A 20,921-nucleotide genomic window follows, 5' to 3' on the forward strand; every position below is an offset into this window, starting at 1 on the left:
CCTTTTCAAGGGAGAACCCGGGGCTTTCAAGTTCACTTCTTTTGTGGGTTTTGGCATCCATTTTGCTTCTCACTTTCAAAACAAAAATCCCTGCTTGTTTCTGTGTATCAGTTCTATTTTTCTCTATGGGCAGTTCAATATCAGCTGCCTGTTACCTTCGTTAGATACTAATACAGCCTGGCTTTCCTGTCTGGTGGTGCAGCCGTAGTGGAGCACCACTGTTGGATGTGAAGGGGTGAGAGAGAGCTCGGGGTGGGTCTGTTCATGAGGATGATGCTGCGCGCTGGGAATTACCCCGTGTAAAGCTAATGAAATGGAAAATCCCCAATTCACCTCCAAGGCCTTGGCAGGGGAAGCCAGGGCCAGGTTGCTTGGCTTTCCCCATCCCTCCAGCTCCCTCCCTTTGCCTGGTAATTCACTTGTACCTTGTGTCTAACATTTATTTAACTCCTTTATCGAGAGATGAGCTGGCACGTGAAAGGCTGGGGCCACTGCAGGCCGGCAGGGTCTTATTGCTGCTGGTGTTTGAATTAGAGATGCGTAGGGCTGGGTGCGCTGCAAACGCATTTCTCCAACAGATGGGATACAGAAGCAGCAAAATGAAGGTAGAGAAACTGGCCTGGCTCCCTTCAACCCCTTTCCCTCCATCCAGACATAGAGCAGCCACTCAGATTGGGAGAGAGGTGATGCTGCTGAGAAAAAAAAAAAGATTTTTCAAGAGGTTGTGGGCTTCTTTTACTCTTGCACCCCAACATGAGGCAGAGATGAGCTGCCCTGCTCCTGACACCAGTTCTGCAGCCCTTGGAGAAGTGGTAAGTTTGGGACATTTGGAGAGAGCCTAGCATCAGCTTATCTGAGACAGGATGTCACTAGCTGAGCTACCCACTTCCCAGCTCTAACAGGGAGAAATTCATGAGCCCTTCCTCCAGCCTTGATTCACCTCCAGACACAGCCTGCTCTTTTGGGGAATTTTAATTCCCAGGTTTTCTTAACACTTCGTGTACTTTCTATGAATCTTTTCCAGGCTTCTCACCTGGATTTTTCTTTTTTTTTTTTTTTTACCTGTTTGGCTATGGTTGCAGCTGATGGGAGGGGATAGTTCCTTGGCTGGGTACCCATTTGCAATGAATTTCCCCTGATCCCCTTAGGGAGGAGGCTGTGCAGGTCCCTACCTGCTGGAAGAATGTGGGATGGCTCCAACTGTGACCACTGGGAGTTTTTTATACACTGGCTTTCTTGCATCTGACTTTTGGGTTCACTTCCCTCCAGTGAAGTTAGCAGGAGCTTTCTGGCTGTCCATCCCAGGGATCATCCTGGACACAACACTCTGGAAGGTCTAGCTCTGACTTGCTGCATGTGGTCTCACATGGGCCAGCAGAGTGATGAAAGAGCTGGAGAACCTGTCTGAAGGAGCCCAGCATGTTTTTCTGAGATAAGATGAAGAGATGACTCAGTTTCCAAGCATGAATGTAGGGAAGAGGTTGGTGGCAGCTCTGCAGGAGAGCACTGAAGGAGGAAGGGACTGGCCATGACATCCAAGTTGTGCTAAAAACAGGGAGATAATTTGCAAATCAAGTGGCTTGCAAAGCTTTAGCTGAGTACTCAGTGGGACTCAGGAGGTAGCCAAACATTCAACCAGCCCACATAACACAAGGTTGGATCCATTTTGCATGGTGAGTTTCAATTTGGTGACAAACACTGTTAGAGGTATTGGCACAGGGCCTGCATAGCATAGGATGTTAACTTGATCAAAACTCTTTCTCTTGAGTTTGGGCACTTGAGTCTGATTCTGTTGTTGATCTTGGCACCTTGCAGCAGCATTCCCAGCAGACCAGAGGCCAACAGTAGTCTTTTTCACCTATATATTTTTTAGATTGGGTGGGTGGCCTCTTGGTCTCATATGGACAGAAATTCTTAGCTCCAGGCTTTCCTGGTACTTTCCCCTGTGGTAGCTCATGCTTCTTCTCCAGCCTGAGCAGTCCTAGGTTTTGGGTCTTAGGGTCAATGCTTGAACTGGAGAAGTGCATTAGGATTTCTGATGTGTAGCTGTTGTGGGGAAAGTGACACCTAAGCCTCAGCTGAGTGCCACAGCTGAGTTTGAGGACTTTGCTGTCTTATGCCCCCCTTGTCTGTGCTGTCCCCACCATGCCATGGGCAGCAGCTCCCCTTTTCCTAGCAGGCAGTCTTGTCCCCATGCCCAGGAACCTCTGCAAGAATGGTGGAGGGGATGGATCATTCCCTGTGTGGCAGGGGTTACAGGTGACCCTGCACCCTGGGGACCAAGTGTGTCACCTGCTCAGGGGGAAGGAGGGTTGCAGGACATATCTGACTGGGAGCACAGCTTGAGGTCTGTATGCCCTAGGGACAGTGCCGAGGAGCAGTGACTGGAGGAGCACCACAGACCCCAGCATCTCACTGATGCTGCTGGATGGGGAAGGGGGTGTTTTCTTGTCTCGTGCTGCCCCCAGGCAGCCTGGCAGCCCCTTTCCCAGTGGTCCAAGTGAACAAGAAAGGTGGATGTGCTGCACAGAAACTGTCTTGTATTTTGCTGTATTTTTGCAGGGTGTATTTTAAGAGCAGGCGATACACTGGAAAGAAGTTTTTTCCATGTCAATTTTGGCATGCATGACATGCAGCAACAGCCTGGTTTCACAGGACTCATTCTGCCAAATCCATGGGGCTCGATATTTGACTTTGCTGAGTAAATATTTCTGAAGGCCTTTGCAGTGCCTGTTTAAGCAATTCTCTGCTATGGTTCTGAAAAAATGCCCTTGCTTTTCAAGGAGCAGGAACAAATTTCCACAGCAGCGCTGGAAATATTGACACACTGCTCATGCCTCTCATTTTATACCATCAAAGGCTGGGCGGTGGAAGCTTGCGAGCCATAATGAAGCATGTGAGTCAGCATTATTTGTTTCATTTCCCTGTGCTAAACAAGCAACAGCCAGTTCCTGGCGAAGGAATGAATTGTTTGACAATAGAGCAGGCGAGCAGAGCAGGCTGACCACTGTCAGAGCAAACTCTGGGCATGAAAGTCAAGCAGATATGACTCAGATACAAGCTTTAGGCATATAGTACTGTTCTGGAAATATTTTTGGTTGCATCTTTTTGTCTTCTTCAGAAAAAGAAAGGACATAAATGGGAAGGGAGGCTATTAAATAAGGCTGAGGTCTGAACTGAGCTCCTGTCTCAAGACTTTTCTGTGACCCTAGGAAAGCTGCTTAACTCCTACCCACAAAGCAGAGATGATCACTTTCTCTGTTACAAAGCAGAATCAACCACAAACCTCACAACTTTCCATTTGACTGTGTTAGGCAGGACATGAAAGTATCTAAATGAGGAATAAATTAAGAAATAAATGCAGTGATTTATTAAAACATAATATTGCAAAATTCCTTCCTTTATTTTCAGGCACCAGTCCCTCCCTGCCTTTTTGCTACTTGCTGCCATTACAAATTTGCTGAGCACTGCCTGTAAATGGCCCACTGCTGCTTGTGGCAAAGGCCACAACACCCTCTGGATGATCACGATTCCTTTGTGGCTGAGTTTTTTCCCTTTAGCCTTCACAAAGAACAGACACAAACATATGCTGAAGAAACAGACCTGCTTCTTAGGGGAAAACACAGCAGAGGAGTGAACCAACAGTGCAATCATGGGATGGGATGTGCTGAAGGGGTTGAGCTGCCCTGCCATCCAATCGGAGATGCCAGGAATCATCCAGACTTTCCAGCAGACTCAGGTAGCCACAGCATGCTGGGCATCCCAGAAATGGTATTGCTGCTCTGAGACTGCAGCTCAGAGCTGTCTCCCCAGGATGGGTGCTACCTCTACCCATGCACTTCAGAGCCTGTAGTGCAAAGCTTGTGGGGTAAATCAGTGACAGTATTTTTCTCTGTCACTGCCAGGATGATCTCAGCTACCAGAGAACAAGTGGAGAGATGGAATCCTCCTCCAAGCCCTGAAGAATGAAGGTAGCAAGAAGCAGAGATCAAACCCTTGTACTTGCAGAGACCCCAGGTATTCCCTCCTGAGCCAGTCAGCTTCTCCCATGGCCAGGAGTGAGCAGGGTGGAGAAGTGAGTCTGCTGTAAGTTGCCGGGCCAGGAATGCCCCAAATACCTTTGAAATACCCTAATTACCCCACAGTGCACAGAGAGTAGTGCACTAGGCCAGTACTGAGAGGTGGAGCTCACCAGTCCATGGATGGCCCTCAAAATGCCTTTCACGTGAATTTCAGAAAAGGAGCGCCTGAGTTACTTAAGGCACACGAGCAGGAGGTATCTTGGAGAGGGAGGAAAAGGATCAGGAAGACCATTTTCTGCACTCCTTTTCCTCTCAGCTACAATTTCTGGATGCACTTGGGCTGCCTTTTTGCAGCAGCACAGCACCTGGCTGTCAGCAGTCCCTTGGGACTTCTATGGGCTCCCACAGCAATAGGACCAGAGCAAAGGGGTCCCCCAGCCTACTGGGCTGCATTAGGCAGAATGCTGCCAGCACGTGGAGGGAGGTGATCCTGCTCCTCTGCTCAGCACTGAGACACACCTGGTGTGCTGGGTCCAGTGGTGGACTCCCCAGTACATGAGAGACATGGACATACTGGAGAGAGTCCCACAAGGAGCTGATGACAATGAAGGGACTGGAGCATGTCTGATCAGAGGAGAAGCTGAGAGAGCAGGGACTATTCAGCCTGGAGAAGAGAAGGCTCAGACAGGGGGAGCTTATAAGTATACTGGTAAGTACTGATGGGGAGAATGAAGGACAAGAGGTGACGAACACAAGCTGAAATATGTAAAATCCCCTCGAGACTCAGGACCATAACTTCTGTATGTGTGTGCATATTGCGTGTACGTGCTTGTGTACGTGTCCTGTGTGTGCTCGTGCTGTGTGCTGTGCTAGGAGCAGGCATGTGAGTGTTGTATGTTTTGTATTGAGTGTGGCTACATATTTTGCGCATTGTGTGTGTGTGTGTGTTGTGCTCAGTGTCTGTGGGATGGTGGTTCAGGGCTCTGTGTGGCCCCAGCCAGGGCTCAGTCCTGTGGGGGTCCCAAGGGGGAGCAGCTTCATCCCCAGAGAGGTCACAGATGGGGTCAGAGGCATGTGGGAGACAGGGCATCTGACAGTTTATGGGGCAGACATGGGGGAATTTGGGGGTACCCAGGGGGTTATGAGGCATGTGGGATGTTGGGAAACCCTGTGGGAGTTACAGGGCATCCAGGAAAGCAATGTGACACCCAAAGGGTCAGGATACTGGAGAGAGGGCTGGGTGCACATCCGGGAGATCAGGGGGCCTTGGGTGGGAGGGTGGTGGCGGTTATGGGGCACCCATGGGAGTTGTGGGACACCCAAGAAAGGGGAGAGGGCGCAGGAGAAGTCAGAGACACCCTAGGGGGCTATGGAACACCCAGGAGGCTGGGAAAACCCAGGGATTTATAAAGCACATGGGGGCCAAGTCCACCTTGAACAGATCAAGGTGGACTTGGTTGGGGTCACCCAAGGGACTCAGGGGCACCCAGAGAGGGGTATGATTGCAGGGTCCCCCCAGAAGCTGATGCTGGAGCCCAGGCCTCTGCCACCTCCTTTATTGCCAGCACTAACAGAGCCCTTGGCGGGAGGGAGAACCCGCCCCCGCGCCGCGGCTCCGCAACGCCGCCAGGCCGGGCCTCACTGCGGCGCCGCGTAGGTGCCCGCGAGGTGCACGGGCAGCCCGGCCTGGCAGGCCACGCGCACGTGCTGCTGCAGCTGGCGGGCCCGGTAGGCGCAGGGCGGCCGCGTGTCCCCGCCGCGCAGGCGGCAGGCCGTGAGGCTCAGGGCGCTCGGGGTGCTCTGGAACCCCGTGGCATCGGGCGCCTGGGAGCAGGCGGCCACCAGGGCGGCGGCCGGGGCGTGCACGAAGGTGTTGGAGGGCTTGCAGGGCCTGCCCGGGGCCGTCACCCGCCGCCGCGCCAGCATGGTCTCGCAGTAGCGGTGCGCCGCCAGCGTGGATGTCCGGGGGTAGTCCACGTGCTGCCGCAGGAACTTCTCGTAGCGGGTCTCGCCCGCCGCCCCTGCCAGTGCTGCCAGCACCAGGGTCATGCACAGCACCCAGCCCGCCATGGACACCTGGGGAAAGGTGGGGTTAGGGCCATCTGGACTTCTGGGCCCCCGACCGGAAATCCCACCCTGGATGCTTGGTTATTCTACAAATTCCACCTCCCAAACACCTGGGTCCCATACAAATCCCCTTCCAGTGCGTGGGGGCTCATCTCTGGACAACTGGGCTGTCTGTGGATCTCACCTGGATGCATGGATCCCCTGCAGTCATGCACTCCCCAGAATCCTCAGTCCCCTATGGAACCCCCCATACCTGCTCACCAGTCCCATGGCTCCCCTATAGATCCACCCCGTACCCTGACACCCAGGTGCCATACACAGCCTCCCTTCCCCACTGGATGCTTGGGTTCCTAACAGACCCCTCCCACAAACATTCTGGTCCCCTACGCACCCCTCACCCGCACCTGTGTGCGTGCCTCAGTTTCCCTTATGGCCTCAGGGTCTCCAGGATCCCTCCAACTCCTCTGCACTTCTTTTATACTGGCCCCAGCTGTGCCCAATGGGCAAGGATCCAGGAGGAGGGGCAGGGTAAAGAGCAAGGTCCAGTGGATGTCTGGGGGGAGCCAGTTGTCCAGGAGGCCCCACTCACCCTCATGGCCCCTCAAGGTCATTAGGTAGTCATTAACGAACCACGTGACTGTCTGTGTGCATCCCCTTGCGTGGCCCCTGCCCACTCTGGCCTTGGCCACCTGTTCCATGAAGGGCAGGATACTTGGGTCCCTTTGGGTGGCAGGGCAAGATACCTGGTTCCCTGGTGGGGAGCAGGATGTCACCATCACCTCTGGGACAGCTGACAGATGTTCCTACAACTCTTGGAAGATGTGGCATGCCCATGGTTGTCCTGCAGTGCTAAGAGACCTATGTGTTCCTTTTCCCTGTGTCCCCTTGCAGGCAAATTCATACCCCTGGGAAGTGCTGGGATGCATTTTTCTTCGCTGCTACCTCCCATGCTCCCAGCTACTCCACTGATGCAGAGACAAGCAAAGAGCCAGGAACCAGCCTGAGCCCATCAAATACTCCTGTCTCATGGTCACCATAATGGAGCCCCAAGGAAAGCATGTCTCCTCCAGAGGGAGAGGCATGCAGTGCCCAGGAGAGGCTGTCACGAGTGGCTGCAAGTGGTCTCCATCCTCCTCTTCAAAGACATCAGAGAGACTGTGATGGGAAGTGGCAAACAGAGAATGAGGTCTTGGGCAGCACCTTTCCCGAAAGAGCTGTAACAATTCCAAGATTGGTCACGGTGAAGGTGCAGAAGGTCCTGCCCTGGGCTCTGGTGGCATTTCTACAGCCTCTGAAAAAATCCTCCTCAAAGGTGCACAGCCCATACAGTGGGAACAGCTCAGGCACCTAGCAAAACCTTGCAGACATGGAAGGTCAGCACAGCCCCCTTGCTGACCCCCTGCTCCTGCTGGCCATGGAAGGAGAATGGGGACTCTCATCATGACCCCTTGGACACACTCTGCTTTCCACTGTCCTGGTGTGGGTGGAAACGGGATGGTGTCCACAGGATGGGGAACAAGCCCGGATTCGTGGCAATGGGCTGTCTCTAGCTGGCATAGTACAGGTACCTGTGCTGGATCCCATCCCACCTGGCAGAGCCTCAGGCATACCCTTGCCAGAGGTGGGTGTGAGGTTCACTGGTGAGCCACAGCCTGTGGTCACCTCTTGTCCCTGGGGAGTCCCAGCTGCCTGGTGCTGTCCTGGGCACTGCTTCTCCATGTCCCATCCCTGCCCACGCAGGGGGCCTGAGCAGAGCCTCCTCCTGCCCTGTGTGGTGGGGACAGGAGCCATCGGCCGAGGCATTTGGGGCAGCCAAGACCAACAGCTTCTGGCTGTCCCCTCGGTGCCCCATGGCCTGGGAAAGGTGCTGATTTTAGGAGCTCTCTAAACACAGAGCATCGTTTAGAAAGGAGACTGTTTTTTCTGCGTGGGATGCAAGGTGGAGGTTTGACAAATCAAACACACCATGGGGTAAAAAGTGACATCTTTTATACAGTAAAATTTACATCAGCCCGCCTGTCTAATGCACATTCCCCGCCCACCGATGCGTATTTATTTGTATGACATACTCTTAACGCGATGCTTGAAGTACAAAGTTCTTTTCTTTATGAAGCAACTTCCATTGTAGAAGAAAGCAGACGACATCAGTTACGTTTACCAGAAGTGACAAGATTCAGCCTGGGGACAGATAATTCGGCTTGAAGACATCAGAAAGGGCAGGAGGTGGCACCTGCCTTTCTCCCGGGCACAGTTGGCGCAGCGAACCCCGTCCCTGCGGCTGTGCCGGCCCGGCCAGCGGCCCCCTCGGCCCTCCGCATTCCCAGCGCTGCGCTCCGCACGGCTCCAGCCGGGGGCGCTCACGGGCACGGGCTGTGCCGAGCGCTCCCCCCGCCCCCCCGTGTCGTTGGTTCCGTCCAGCCGTGGTACGTCCCGGGCGGGCCCCCCCCGCTCCCGGCGCTGGGGGCGGCCCCGTTCTCGCAGGTCTCGCGCGAGCGCCGGTCTCGTATATTCTCGCGGGAGCGGGCGCGCCCCGCCCTTTCCGCGGCGCGGGCCGGACGATGGCGGTCGGGAAGAACAAGCGCCTCACCAAGGGCGGCAAGAAGGGCGCCAAGAAGAAAGTGTGAGGGCCGCCGGGGCACGGGCGGGCGGTGCCCGGGGGCGCCGGGCGGGGCGCCGCGGCGGCGGGATGCCGGGGATGAGGGGCGGATGGCGGCGGCGGCCCGGCCGGAGCAGGGCCGATGCTGTCATGGCGTCAGCCGTGCGGGCGTGGGCCTGGCGGGGCGGGAGCAGCGGCGGGCATTGAGAGAGGAAGGTCTTTCTGCAGCCCGGTTTGGCCTGGGAAAGTCGGTAAAAAAATCTTCTTCATTTGGTTTAAGGGTCGACCCTTTCTCCAAGAAGGACTGGTACGATGTCAAAGCTCCGGCGATGTTCAATATCCGAAACATTGGGAAGACGCTTGTCACCAGGACTCAAGGAACTAGTGAGTAGTTGGGGTTGGTGCAGTCGAAGGGGTTGTGTTTGCTCCATGCGCTAGCTCCAAGCGGTTAAAGAACTTCTTGGATGAAAAACTGCTGACATACGGGTTTTGCTTGTACTGTTACGAACCTGGAAACTAAAAAAGTTGGATGATTTGAGTGGGGTTTTTTTGAGTTGACCTGAGTTGCTTAAATAAATGAGCTGCAGGGAAGTTCATACCCTAGACCCTTGTTTGTACAAAAATGCCAAACCATGGAAGGAAGGGCCTGAAGTTTCTAATGAGCTCCTCTTGTGGTACCTGGCGAGTTGAGAAAAGTTAATTAAGCAGTAGTTCTAATTGTCACAGGGGGAGATGTGGGAGAGTGCCACAGGAGACCTTAGTCCTGATAGGGTGATAACGACCAGCACATCAAAACACTGACATTTCTTAAAGATTTTGGGTAATGATTAGAGCCGGAATTGCTGATTTAATGTGAGCACTGATGTATCACCGGTGGGTTAATTCAGTTTAATATGATCTGGCACACGTTAGGAAGAGGAAATGTCTGTTAGGAATGCAGGGGTGTCTGGATAGAGGTAACCCTGTTTTTGGAAGCTTAGCTGTGCAGAATGGCTAAATAGTTTTATGATACTGTGCTGGTTGCACTCAGAGTTAGGACGATGATTGTTATTTTGAACTCAACATGTGAAACAAATAAAATGAGGAGCACTGCAAAACGAAGTGTGAACCAGCCGGTGTTGTTAAAATGGCTCCTTGTTGGAGGAGGAGCTGTGAAGTGTTTGTACTGGGGTGTTCACTGCTGCTTCATCTCTGCTGAGCACTTGTGGCTTTTTATGTTTAGTTTTGTCATTACTGCTCATAATTTCCAAATACTCTGCAACCCCTTTATGCTTGAAACAAACCAAATTATTACACGTGGTAGAATGTGCTGTATGCTGCTGTTCCATATCCCATACCTGATACTATTACCTTAAAAAGTTTCCTCCCAAAGGGAGGCATTCCCAGCCTTGCTGGCTCTGTGATCACCATTAGAAAGCATCAGAAAACAGGATTCCAGCAGGAATTCAGGATCTGATTTGAAGAATGTGCTTCTAATGTTCATAAAAGGTGTTCTGTTCTGTTCCATCACACAGAAATTGCTTCTGATGGGCTGAAGGGCCGTGTGTTTGAAGTGAGCCTGGCTGATCTGCAGAACGATGAGGTCGCCTTCCGCAAATTTAAACTGATCACTGAGGACGTTCAGGGCAAAAATTGTCTGACCAACTTCCATGGGATGGACCTGACACGGGACAAAATGTGCTCCATGGTCAAAAAATGGCAGGTGTGTCAGGAACAAGGTCTGCCTGCTGCCAGTGCCTTCAGGGAGGGAGGGAGCTGCTGGTGCCTGGCAAAGCCGTGTTTGAAGCTGCATCAGACATCAGCAGCGTCGGGTGCATGGGGTTGGGCAGCCTGACTGCTGGGTGGGTGGTAAATGTTCAGTGCTTGCTCTTTCAGACAATGATTGAAGCCCACGTGGATGTCAAAACCACAGATGGGTACCTGCTGCGCCTCTTCTGTGTGGGCTTCACCAAGAAGCGCAATAACCAAATCCGCAAGACCTCCTATGCCCAGCACCAGCAGGTCCGGCAGATCCGCAAGAAAATGATGGAAATCATGACCCGGGAGGTGCAGACCAATGACCTGAAGGAAGTTGTCAATAAGCTGTAAGCTTTGGCTGTGTTCTCTTTTTCTCTCCTGCAGTTTAAATCGTCTTTTGGGGGTTGGTTGTTGCTGAGTGCTTGAGGAGTGCTGGTGCATCACAAGCTGTTTGTCAGAGACCAGGCAAGGAGCCCCTCCTGTGGAAAAGGCAATTGCCCTTTTCTGCAAATGGCTTCTCTTAGTGTCTGCATCCTGTCTGACCTGAATCCTATGTCATGTTTGCATAACTGTAAAGTCACTCTCCAGAGAATTTGTGGTTCCCATTCCTACAGACTAAAGTTGTAATTCTGATCGGTTGGGGCTGTGAATGCTCTGAGCTCTTCTGGTAGAAGAATTTACCAAAGGGTGCTGATTGCTTCCAAAAGTTTGCAGATTTGCTCTCAAAATGGGCACACTTGTGCTTTGTCCCTTCTAACTTCACAAGGGAAGTGGCTTAGAATCTAAATGTACTTGAGGAAAACTGTCAAAGTGATGATGTAAACTTTTGTAGAATATTTAGCTGTGTTGCTGCTGAAGAAGCAGGCAGAGTTTTTAACATTGTGGTGCTCTGTGATGTCTCAGGATCCCAGACAGCATTGGCAAGGACATTGAGAAGGCCTGTCAGTCCATTTACCCTCTGCACGATGTCTATGTCCGCAAGGTGAAGATGCTCAAGAAGCCCAAGTTTGAATGTAAGTCAGTTACTGCAGACACTTGGAGGAGGGTGTGGAAAGGATACATACTTCAAATATGTTTGCTTTTGGATAAAGATATTACAGCAGCATCAATGACCCTAAGTATTTGTAGAAGGGAACAGTGTGTCCTTGTCCTGCTGTGTGACTTCCAGGATAGAAACCCAAGCAGTGAGTGTTCAGTTGGGAGCTTCTTGAATTCTCACCTGGAACTGCTGCTGAATATGTAAAAACTTTGCTTTGGGAATGAATGATGACAAAATGTTTCGGTCCCAGATGATGTGGAATGATTCCATTTCCCCTTTTTCTGACATTCCCGTGCAGCAGTAGGTTCTTGAGTCCAGATCTTTTTAGAAAAAAAGTGTAGTTTGCAGTTTCATTATGTAGCCTTATTTCACTGCTTGTTTCTAGCTGACTGTCACTGCAGCGACATCTCTGTGCATGAGCTGTCTGCAGTGGACTTGCTCCTACGTACAGAAGATGTTCTGGTGGTTTCATTTGTGTATGATGAGTAATTGAGTAATTTAAAACTGTTTAAGCAGGTCCATGTCTCACTCTTTCCATCACTGCTTCTTTTTAGTGGGCAAGCTGATGGAGCTGCATGGCGAAGGTGGTGGTGCGGGAAAGCCCTCTGGGGACGAGGCAGGCACTAAGGTAGAGCGAGCTGATGGATATGAGCCGCCTGTGCAAGAATCCGTGTGAAACTAAAAATTGGTGGAAAATAAAAGGTTTTAATATACAGAACTAATGCTTGGTTGCCTGTATTGCTACTGGACAATATTGGTACTAGATGTGTGGATGGGTTTTTAATAAGGTAAACCTATGGTCTTGGTTAAAAAAAAAATAAATAAAAGTACTTGTGTACTTCACTTGTGATGTGGGGATGGGTGGAGGAAGGAGGCGGGTTGTGCTTTTTGTGGATTCTCTATGATGGTTTTTCCCAGTAATTTTATCCTCACCAAAAAAACCCTGTGTATGTGTGCAGAGGTTGTATTGGTGAGAGGTGCCTCAGAGAGTACAGGGAAGGCAGAAATTGCACAGGGAAACCTGTGTCAGAATTTGGTATTATTGCAAAGTCTTAGGGATTTATCCAGACTACTTACTTCAGAATTATGTGTCTATGTTTAAATTTCTTGGTGGTAATGTAATACAGCCTCTAATGGGACAGATGTCTCTGCTGGTCAGAAGGTGTTTAAAGATGGTGTAATTACAATGATGGAAGCAGCATTGGTTTTGAGGAGTGTAGAAATGCAGAATGTGCTCGAGCAGTGGAATTGGGTGTTGGATTTTAAGCTGTCAGAACTGAGGGGTGAGAGTAATCATGGAGAACCTATGAAACTTCGGGGGGGGGGGGAAGTTCTGTAAAAAGGCAATGGTCTGTGTTCTGAAAACAAAGCACACTTAAATGTTTTGCTGAGTAATTTTAAGACTTGTTTTCCATTATCTAACAGCATTTTTGCTTCTTGTTCAACTTACGTTGGCTTAAAAATAGAAGAGTGTTTTTTCTGGCTAAAATGAGTTTTCTGTGCTATCAATGTGTTTAGAATATGGCAACAAACCTAAACTTAGTCCTATTAAATTGTTGATGAGTTAGTGATTTAAAACCTGAGAGCAAAATGGGGAGCTCACTGAGAGTGGTGGCTCTTGCAGTTGGTTGTCACAGAGCTTAGGACAAGAAATAAAGGAAAATACTGAAATGTTACTCTTCCAACAAAGCTGCTGGGGAAAAGGAGAGGGGCCCTGCTGCCCATGAGGGCTGTACTGTTCCCTGTTGGGGACTTTCACATTTTCCTAGTTGATAATTCTGGTTTGGACCAAGTAATAGGCAAAATGAGAAGAATGGTTTTGAACTTACTTCAGAACACTGCAGGTGATGCAATTTTGTGTTGTGATTCCAAGTTAAAGTTTTAATATGTTCTGCTTTTTCCAGTTTGTGTAGTGAAGGAAGTGTAGTGAGTGCTCAACACTCAGAACCTTGGAAGAGGGGGAAGGAATCATGTTGCTTTGCTCTTTCCATCTGTGGTACTGAGGCAGGTGTCGTCTGCCTCCAGGAATCCCACAGAGCCACATTTTTGAAGCTCTAAGTTTTACCTTGTTACTTACATGTCTGAGGACTGTATGTTGCAAAAAGGTTAGTCCAGGAGGACTTGGGGAAAGAACAAGAACTTGGGGGTTTTTTCAGGCTTTTAACTTTTTCATTTGGAAGGGTGCATTGCCGTGCAGGGGTTCTGGGTAAATGTAGGGTTTGTAATGTGATTGCAGATGGGAGAAAAGCAGGAAGGAAAATACTGTGTATCCTCTGTATTCTCTCAACAAATACCAGCTGAAAAATCATGGTGTGTGAAAGCAGCAGTCAGCAGAGCACACCTAAATTAGTGCAGGATCAGCCCATGTCTTGTCAAAATGTTGTTACAGTGAGAACCACAGTGTGTGTGACACCCTGCCATGACAGCTTGTTGCTGCAGGTAGCCAAGGCCATACATTCTGTAGGTGATGAGTGTGAAGCATACCCACATCCAAATGCTTGAATAAACCACGTTAAAGTCATCCAGATTCTCTGAGGGGTTTGGACTACGTGTAAAAGGGTGCAGTATTTATTTGGTTATTATTTGTATTTGTCTGGGGGTGGGGTGTTACTTTGCAGCTGGCTTAAATATATAAGCAGAATGAGATCCATAAGACTGTCAAGTGGAAAGCTCAGCTTTCCACAGCACAAGACAATTAAAATGCCCTCATGACTTAATTATAAAAATTTTATTGGTTAAATACATTCTTAATTTACAGAGGTACCATAGCAAACTTACTGGACTTAACAAAGGTTTATTTAGGACACTGTTAATTATACACAGAACAAAGACATCTTCCTGAAGATATTTCCAGAGGACGGGTCAAACAAAATATTTCGGTAAGTGAGGCTTTTATTCTAATGCATGGAGATCTAGCTGGATTTCAAGGTTACAGCTGAAATTTGCTACTACATTGCAGTTAAGATTTGCACTCCACCTCATTCTCGGCTTTTTGTACACCTTAGGAATTTCATGCTGTGATCTGTATGCGGTCTCATGGTGGTGTAGGGCCTTATCTTAGGAAAATCCTGTCCTGTAAAAGCCGAGCCGTTCTCCCTTGCTTCAGCGTTTTTAGAGACGCCGTTGCAGCTGCCTGCAGCCCTGCGAGCAGCCCTTAGATGGCACTCGGTGCTCTGAGTAAAAGGCCTTGCTGCTACTCCTGCCCTGCCGCACAGGGAGGAGATGACCTACAGCAGAGTGGTCTTGTCTATGGACAGGCACTGACTTTAAACATTCAGTGAAGTTACAAAAACAACTGGTCAATACACAGTTATAAAAATGGGGAAGAGGAAATTGAAAAAAAATTATAAAAAGATCAGTTCTACTTCTGAGACTTGTATCAAAACCTTAGAAAACTGCCAGACGAACAGGAAGTAAACATCATACACTTCAGCCTCATCTACCCCTACAACGTGTGCGGTATGTCTTTGAAGGACCTGGCTATTCCTTGGATTTCTCTTGGAGATCACTGTGTTTTTTGGAATAAACAAGAAGCTTTAGAATCTCTTAACAGGAAAACTTCGAGAGTGGGAAGGATTGTCCTTGGCTGTGGACTTCATGTGATTCCACAGGAGTTCCGGACAGGCTTGCTGGGGATGCTAAAACCGAGTAACAGCTGTACACACTGTTGCATTTCCATCCTTCTAGAACGGCACATAATTCAGAATTGTTATCATGTTAATCCCTTAATGGAAGCAGAAGTCCAGTTCTCAACTCATTAACACTGTGTGGTCTTCATCCCCAGTTGTGTGAATGGTACTGGTGTAGTTTAAATACACAACAGACCACAAAGCGGGGGGGCTGTGTCTGTCTGTGCCGGTTCTCCAGCCTAAGCAGTGACTGCTGAGTGAGTGGTGCCAAGGCCCTCATGTCTGCACTGCAGGTTCCTCACACTTGCTACAGGTGAGCTCCAGTCTGCCACTGGGACTGGATGCCCATTCCTTGCTGGGGAGAGGCCTGCAGTTCTGGCTATGCCTGTTTCTGCCTGCTGTGATGGTCACCAGGGCACAGTGCAGGGGGAGGGCAGGGCCACCCTCCCCAGCCTTCTTAGGCCCCAGTTCAGGTGCACCCCAATCCCTCATGGCAGCAGGTACTTGTTGCTGTGGTGCTCAGAGCTCACACCAGTCAAGTTGGCAGGGACATGACTAAGTCAAAACTATCTCAAGGTCCATCACGATGGTTCTGGTTTCCAGTCTCCATCCACCTCCAACTGTTGGCCCTTCTTCAACCTGAACTGCCACACCCCTGAAGGAAAGTCTTGTTGAGGGTATCTTGATATCCAATGACCTGCAGCTCTCTGGAGTAGTGACTCCTCAGCCTACTGGTTCCTTTTGGTGATACAGAGCAGAAGGGGTGGAATACTGGCAGCAGTGAAAGAACCAACTGCAGCATAATTTTTTCTATTCCAGTCTGGTGGAATTAGCAGTTACTCAGGATGCTAGTTAACTATTTTGTCAGAAGCCAAGTGTTACAAAAAGGAATTGACTACTAGAAGTTCCTATAATGTGAAACTACCTCGATCACGTCCATCTTAGTTTGTCAGTCAAGCTACCCTGCTGCTTTTTACCAAGTGCCTTGGTTAGAGCTGCTTGGAGGAACCTCTTGCCAGGCATGTTTTCCTTAAGGCCTTGACAGACCATTTATGAGGGTGCTCAGTAGATTTGGTATGTGGCAACAAACTGGAAACTAATCCCACGTCTGCTGAAAGCTAAACCCAAGGCTGTATAATATCCTTCATGTTAAGGATAGGAATAGTGTTACTGAAGTATGTTCCAGTGCTTGAGTGACAAATAAAATGCAGACTGAGTGAACACTGGCTTTCCACTTCCATGAGGGGAGTGGAGGGGCAAATAGTTGGAATAGTACAGCTACTGCATGGCTGGGATCTGAGAAAGCTCAATAAACACTGTCTGTCGCTAACTTCAGCTGGGAAAGAAGGGTATGATGGTGCTCGGAGAACAGTGGGCAGTAGGAAAAATCTAAACCTGTATTTGCAAAGTATTTGGGGAAAGCAAGGAAGGTCTAAGATGATTCAGGTGAATTTAAACAGAATTCATTAAAAGGCAACATTTTACTTCTGTGATCTTGCTGTATGAGCAGCTTGGGCTAAGAATAGAAGGATACTACACAAGGATTTATTTCTCCATTTTCCCTCTTACCAGTATTAGATTTGATACCTTTCTACTATGAAATACCAGTTATTTTTCTTACCCTCTAAGTCATAAAACAAGTGGATTCTACTGCTAATGTGGAACTCAAGCAGTAATGAAACCTGAATATCAAACTTCATCTACATACTGAGTGCTGTAATTATATATTAAAACAATTTTTAAAGTTTGGATCTTAAGAAGTTTTCAAAGAAGGCCAAAGCAGCTTATGTTATGCAGACTTTGTGCATGATAAACGTAATACCAGAGAGTAAACATACTAGAATGCTATATAAGTTAAAATGGTGTCGCACCACAGTATTTCCCTAGTTGGAAATGGCTAAAAAGCCTGCTTGTTTTGCTCTCTGAGCATTCATGAAACGTGACTACATACACTGTCACCAAAGACTCAAATTTTCTTATTTGACTTCAAGATACTACTATGACTGTCTAGAAAAAGTAGTGCAAAACATTGATAATCAACACATGTTGATGTCTTTGCTGTGCCTTTAGGGTAGAAAACATTCTCTCCCACACACAGGGAGTAGTACAAAGGCAACACTTCATGGTGTTTTTAAAATCTGAACAAAGTTCTTGGGAAATATCCCAGACTTTCCTAGTATCTCTCCACTCATCCAGTCCTCATCTACAGATTCCAGCTCTGTTATCATGTCACCTGCCTGTAAGAGAAGGAGTAATGTGAGTCAGTACAGCTTACTGTGCAATGTTACTGAGCAATGTTAATGCATGCAGAGCTCATCTTATTTAGAAGCAATTATTATCAATCAAAGAAAAGAAGTAAGACGTGGCCAGTCTCTTCTGTTGGTTACACCTCTTGGAGACTGTTTGCCAAAACCAGCTGAAGCCTCTTCTAGGCCAAATACTTGTCTATGTTGAAAAATCACTACCTTTGGAGGGACAAAAGAGCACTGCTGGATAACTTCTCACATTGCTTTGGCTCTCCAGGTATGTTAAGAGCTGGCTCATGGGCCCCCTGCTTTACTGCTTATTTGTGAGTGTTTTGAGGGTTTGTTTTCTTAAAACACTGGAAAGAATTATCTTTTTTTTAAATTTAGTCCCAGTATTTTCTAACACCTGGAAAGTTTCCCAGAAAAAGGAGAAGCAATGTAAGAGCTCAGTGTGGCCGTTTAAACTGCAGCTCCTGTGTTTGGTCCTGGTTTTTGTTCTCACAGTCCCATGCCACACCCTTCATCTGAAGTACTGGCCTTTCTTCCAGTACCTCTATTCCCCTTTTCTGCTTTAAAGAATCGTCTGTCCTTTCAGCATTGCAAGCTGCTAATGCTGAAACTATTTTGCTAGTTTTAGAAGAGAAAACACTGTGTGTTTCACCTCCTGTGAAAGTCTACTGTTTCTCAGAAATTTGCTTTTGAGAACATGGTTATCTAAATCATGACTTTGAGTATCAAGGGCACTCTGTTTCTTGTTCATGCTTAAGATGATCTGGGCATCCAGCACGTATTTAATTTTCCCCTTGTTCCCATGGCAACTCTGTACTGTGTTGCCAGTTCAAGATGTTGCTGTACCAGGTTTCCCTTAGAGGCCTGGCTGCTGTAGCACTGGCTCTCTCACTATTACCTCCTACTCAGTGCTGTCCTTCTAGTACAAAAAGAGGCTCCCTTCACCATATCAGCCAATCAACAACTGAATGTACTGCAAAATGAGGTTTGCTTATCTTGCCATGTTTACGGGATCAGAGAAGTCAAGAATTCTGCAACTCCTGACCTCTTCTCCGTGTCCTTAATGACAATTTTTGCTGATAGGAAACAGGAGTGGTAAGGGCAAAAACGTTTTTTAGAGAGACCACTTATCAAATATGTTAATATCTATGCATATTCTATGTGCTTCATTCTTCTTGTCTAAAGCCTGTTTTCACAGTGGATGAATCTTATTTTTTAGCACTCATTAGGAACACAAGGCCTCTTGGAAATTGGTCTGAGGTGTACTTACTTTGAAAGAAAGCTCATCTTCATTTTCTCCATGAAAATCATAAAGAGCTTTGGCTTTTCCTTTCTTCCCTCCTCCAGGCTGTGACTGCTCTACCCTGGCTACAGAACATGGACAAGAGAAATTACTTGCATTGGAGTGAAATAAATCTCTGTTTCTGGAGAAGTTTCCTGTCATTCTCATGTTTTCTCCCCACTATTGCGCTACAAGTTGTCCAAACGTTATTGCTACTGCTCTAACAAATTCACTGTCCTTCTGGAATAAAAAACTCCACTACCACCAGTTCATTTTATAGTATTAAACACAGTCTCACAGATCTGCTTGTAAGAGCACTAAATTTAAACCTCATTAACTTGAACTTCCCAATGGTGTTACGTAATAAAAGCTGACTTTTCCTCTTTCTGCTCAAAGATGAAGCAGCATCAGTACCCCTGAATTATTCCTAAAGGTGGCTCAATTGCCCTGTTTCACCTGTGCCCAAACCACCCTTGAAAACATCCCAGAATCTGTGTCACCTCACAGATTACTTACTGACTGGAACATTATATTGCCATTATTAGAGAAGTCGGTTCAAAACTTAAGTTTAGGTTTAGAATATTAAAGACTGTGGTGGTGTGTGACTTGTTGATCACAGAATCACCGGGCTGGGAGAGACCTTCAAGATCACCGAGTCCAACCCATGCCCTAATGCCACCTCAACTAAACCATGGCACTGGGTGCCACATACAATCTTTTTTTAAACACATCCAGGGGCGGTGACTCCACCACCTCCCCGGGCAGACAGTTCCAGAACTTTATCACTCTTTCAGTAAAAAACCTCTTCCTAACATCCAATCTAAATTTCCCTTGGTGCAGCTTGAGGCTGTGTCCTCTTGTTCTGTCAGTTGCTGCCTGGAGAAAGAGACCAACCCCATCTGACTATAGCCATCTTTCAGGTAGTTGTAGAGAGTGGTAAGGTCACCTCTGAGTCTCCTTTTCTCCAGAAGTGGAATAGTTGTGTTCTCCCACAACTCTGTCATGACTGGCACAACACAAGGAATAAAGAATTGCCATCTGGTAGGAGCACTGTACCTGAGCAGGTCTGAACAAAAACTGCTGGGAAAATCCCTTCCTTTCCATTCAGTCTTCCTCTATACCACTCCAAATCTACTTGTTCCAGTATGTGGATGTAGTCTCCCTTTTTGAAGGATAGATCATCTTTGGTTTCTGCTGTAAAATCATGAAGCGCTTCACACCACTCTACTGAGCGTCTGTTGTTCTATTCAAGTGAACAGAAGATGCATTAATTTTAGAAGTGTGAATGGAGCCCACAAACTGATGGGTGCTGCTGAAAGCAGCTGTACAGCACATGGGTGTCCTGACACTCTCCCATACAATAGCGCTGCTGCAGATGTAGACTAGAATGGCATTTCAGCAATTACCACCACAGAATTTCATCTAGGCTCGGCCACATTCCTTTTCATCTCTGGTGGCAGGGGAAAGGATTAATAAATTCAAAATTAGATCACTGCAGCAATACTTAAAATAGAGCTAACAAGAATTTCCTTCAGCACAAAGGATAACAATTTACTAATGTTAATTTGTCAGAAGCTCTGAATTCAATCAGCTTAGGCCAAGTGTCAGAATTGAGGCTGTGACCATGCAGCATTGTGTGCTGTGGGAGCTGTGTCTTGTTCTGCAGTTACTCTCACATTATAATAGTCTCAAATAAATCTATACAGAAATTCTGGCCATCACCTATAAAGTTTTATTACCTGAGGAAGGGAAGACGAAATCTCCACCTTATTCTTCAGTGCTGTTTCTGTACCTACATAAGTAAAGCACAACTTAGAATAGGAGCAGTGTCCTATTCAGAATGTTACTAATGACAGAGATTTTAGATATTTGAAGTCATTATTAAGAATATCTTTTAAGAAGTCCTACTGTTAATTTTTTTTTTTGATTGGTCTTCCCTCTCTTTTTACCTCCTTTCTGCATTCATTGTCCTTTTGGAATTTTCTCCTGTATGCTGCCTATTTACATTAAGTACATAACTATGCTCTTGAAGATTTTTGCAAACATATTCATACCTGTTCCAGGCAGATCTTCAATTACTTCCACAAAGTTCAAGGGGAAAATTCCAGATGTGCCTCTGAGCTCTCCTTTGGCCCACTCTTCATTTACATATTTTTTCAGGATAATAGTTTCACCTTCTGAAAAACTGAGCTCATCTTTCTGATCTCCAATGTATTCAAATCGTGCTACACATCTTGGACCTCTGCACAAACAAAAGAGAAAATTACTTTGCTTCTTTATTACTGTCCACTTAA

The 20,921-nt window shown here is 47.8% G+C and overlaps 3 protein-coding genes and 1 non-coding gene across 7 annotated transcripts in view; 2 read left to right on the top strand and 2 right to left on the bottom strand.

Moving 5' to 3' along the window:
* Window positions 1–5,563: 5,563 nt before the first annotated feature.
* Window positions 5,564–6,588, bottom strand: LOC125325668 (ribonuclease CL2-like). The gene is made up of 2 exons (XM_048302848.1): window positions 6,494–6,588; window positions 5,564–6,098 (listed from the first exon to the last, which is right to left on the bottom strand). The coding sequence occupies exon 2, from the start codon at window positions 6,090–6,092 to the stop codon at window positions 5,661–5,663; it is 432 nt and encodes a 143-aa protein (XP_048158805.1). The 5' UTR covers window positions 6,093–6,098; window positions 6,494–6,588; the 3' UTR covers window positions 5,564–5,660.
* A 2,010-nt stretch (window positions 6,589–8,598) lies between these two features.
* RPS3A (ribosomal protein S3A) lies at window positions 8,599–12,179 on the top strand. Its single transcript, XM_048303069.1, has 6 exons — window positions 8,599–8,709; window positions 8,966–9,069; window positions 10,200–10,387; window positions 10,561–10,769; window positions 11,326–11,435; window positions 12,016–12,179. Exons 1-6 carry the CDS (start codon window positions 8,648–8,650, stop codon window positions 12,135–12,137), a joined length of 795 nt encoding a protein of 264 aa, XP_048159026.1. The 5' UTR covers window positions 8,599–8,647; the 3' UTR covers window positions 12,138–12,179.
* Window positions 11,681–11,750, top strand: LOC125326850. Its single transcript, XR_007204032.1, has one exon. It is a non-coding gene; the product is annotated as a small nucleolar RNA SNORD73 (small nucleolar RNA).
* Window positions 12,180–14,174: 1,995 nt separating the features above from the next.
* Window positions 14,175–20,921, bottom strand: part of SH3D19 (SH3 domain containing 19) — an 82,184-nt gene continuing 75,437 nt past the window's right edge. For all 4 annotated transcript variants that reach the window (XM_048303067.1, XM_048303068.1, XM_048303066.1 and 1 more), the window contains 5 exons: window positions 20,682–20,869; window positions 20,367–20,419; window positions 19,684–19,870; window positions 18,616–18,713; window positions 14,175–17,327 (listed from right to left, as the gene is read on the bottom strand). In XM_048303067.1, coding sequence (XP_048159024.1) covers window positions 17,211–17,327; window positions 18,616–18,713; window positions 19,684–19,870; window positions 20,367–20,419; window positions 20,682–20,869 — 643 coding nt within the window. In that variant the 3' untranslated portion in view covers window positions 14,175–17,210. The remainder of the gene's footprint in view (window positions 17,328–18,615; window positions 18,714–19,683; window positions 19,871–20,366; window positions 20,420–20,681; window positions 20,870–20,921) is intronic.

This window comes from Corvus hawaiiensis, chromosome 5, assembly GCF_020740725.1.
Source record: "Corvus hawaiiensis isolate bCorHaw1 chromosome 5, bCorHaw1.pri.cur, whole genome shotgun sequence".
NCBI lineage: Eukaryota > Metazoa > Chordata > Aves > Passeriformes > Corvidae > Corvus > Corvus hawaiiensis.

Bases quoted from the DNA above. Each gene is read 5' to 3' on its own strand.
- LOC125325668 (XM_048302848.1), bottom strand. From the start codon at position 6,092: ATGGCGGGCTGGGTGCTGTGCATGACCCTGGTGCTGGCAGCACTGGCA.
- RPS3A (XM_048303069.1), top strand. From the start codon at position 8,648: ATGGCGGTCGGGAAGAACAAGCGCCTCACCAAGGGCGGCAAGAAGGGC. The intron at 10,388-10,560 runs GTGTGTCAGGAA...TTGCTCTTTCAG, and splicing joins CCATGGTCAAAAAATGGCAG to ACAATGATTGAAGCCCACGT. The intron at 11,436-12,015 runs GTAAGTCAGTTA...GCTTCTTTTTAG, and splicing joins CAAGAAGCCCAAGTTTGAAT to TGGGCAAGCTGATGGAGCTG.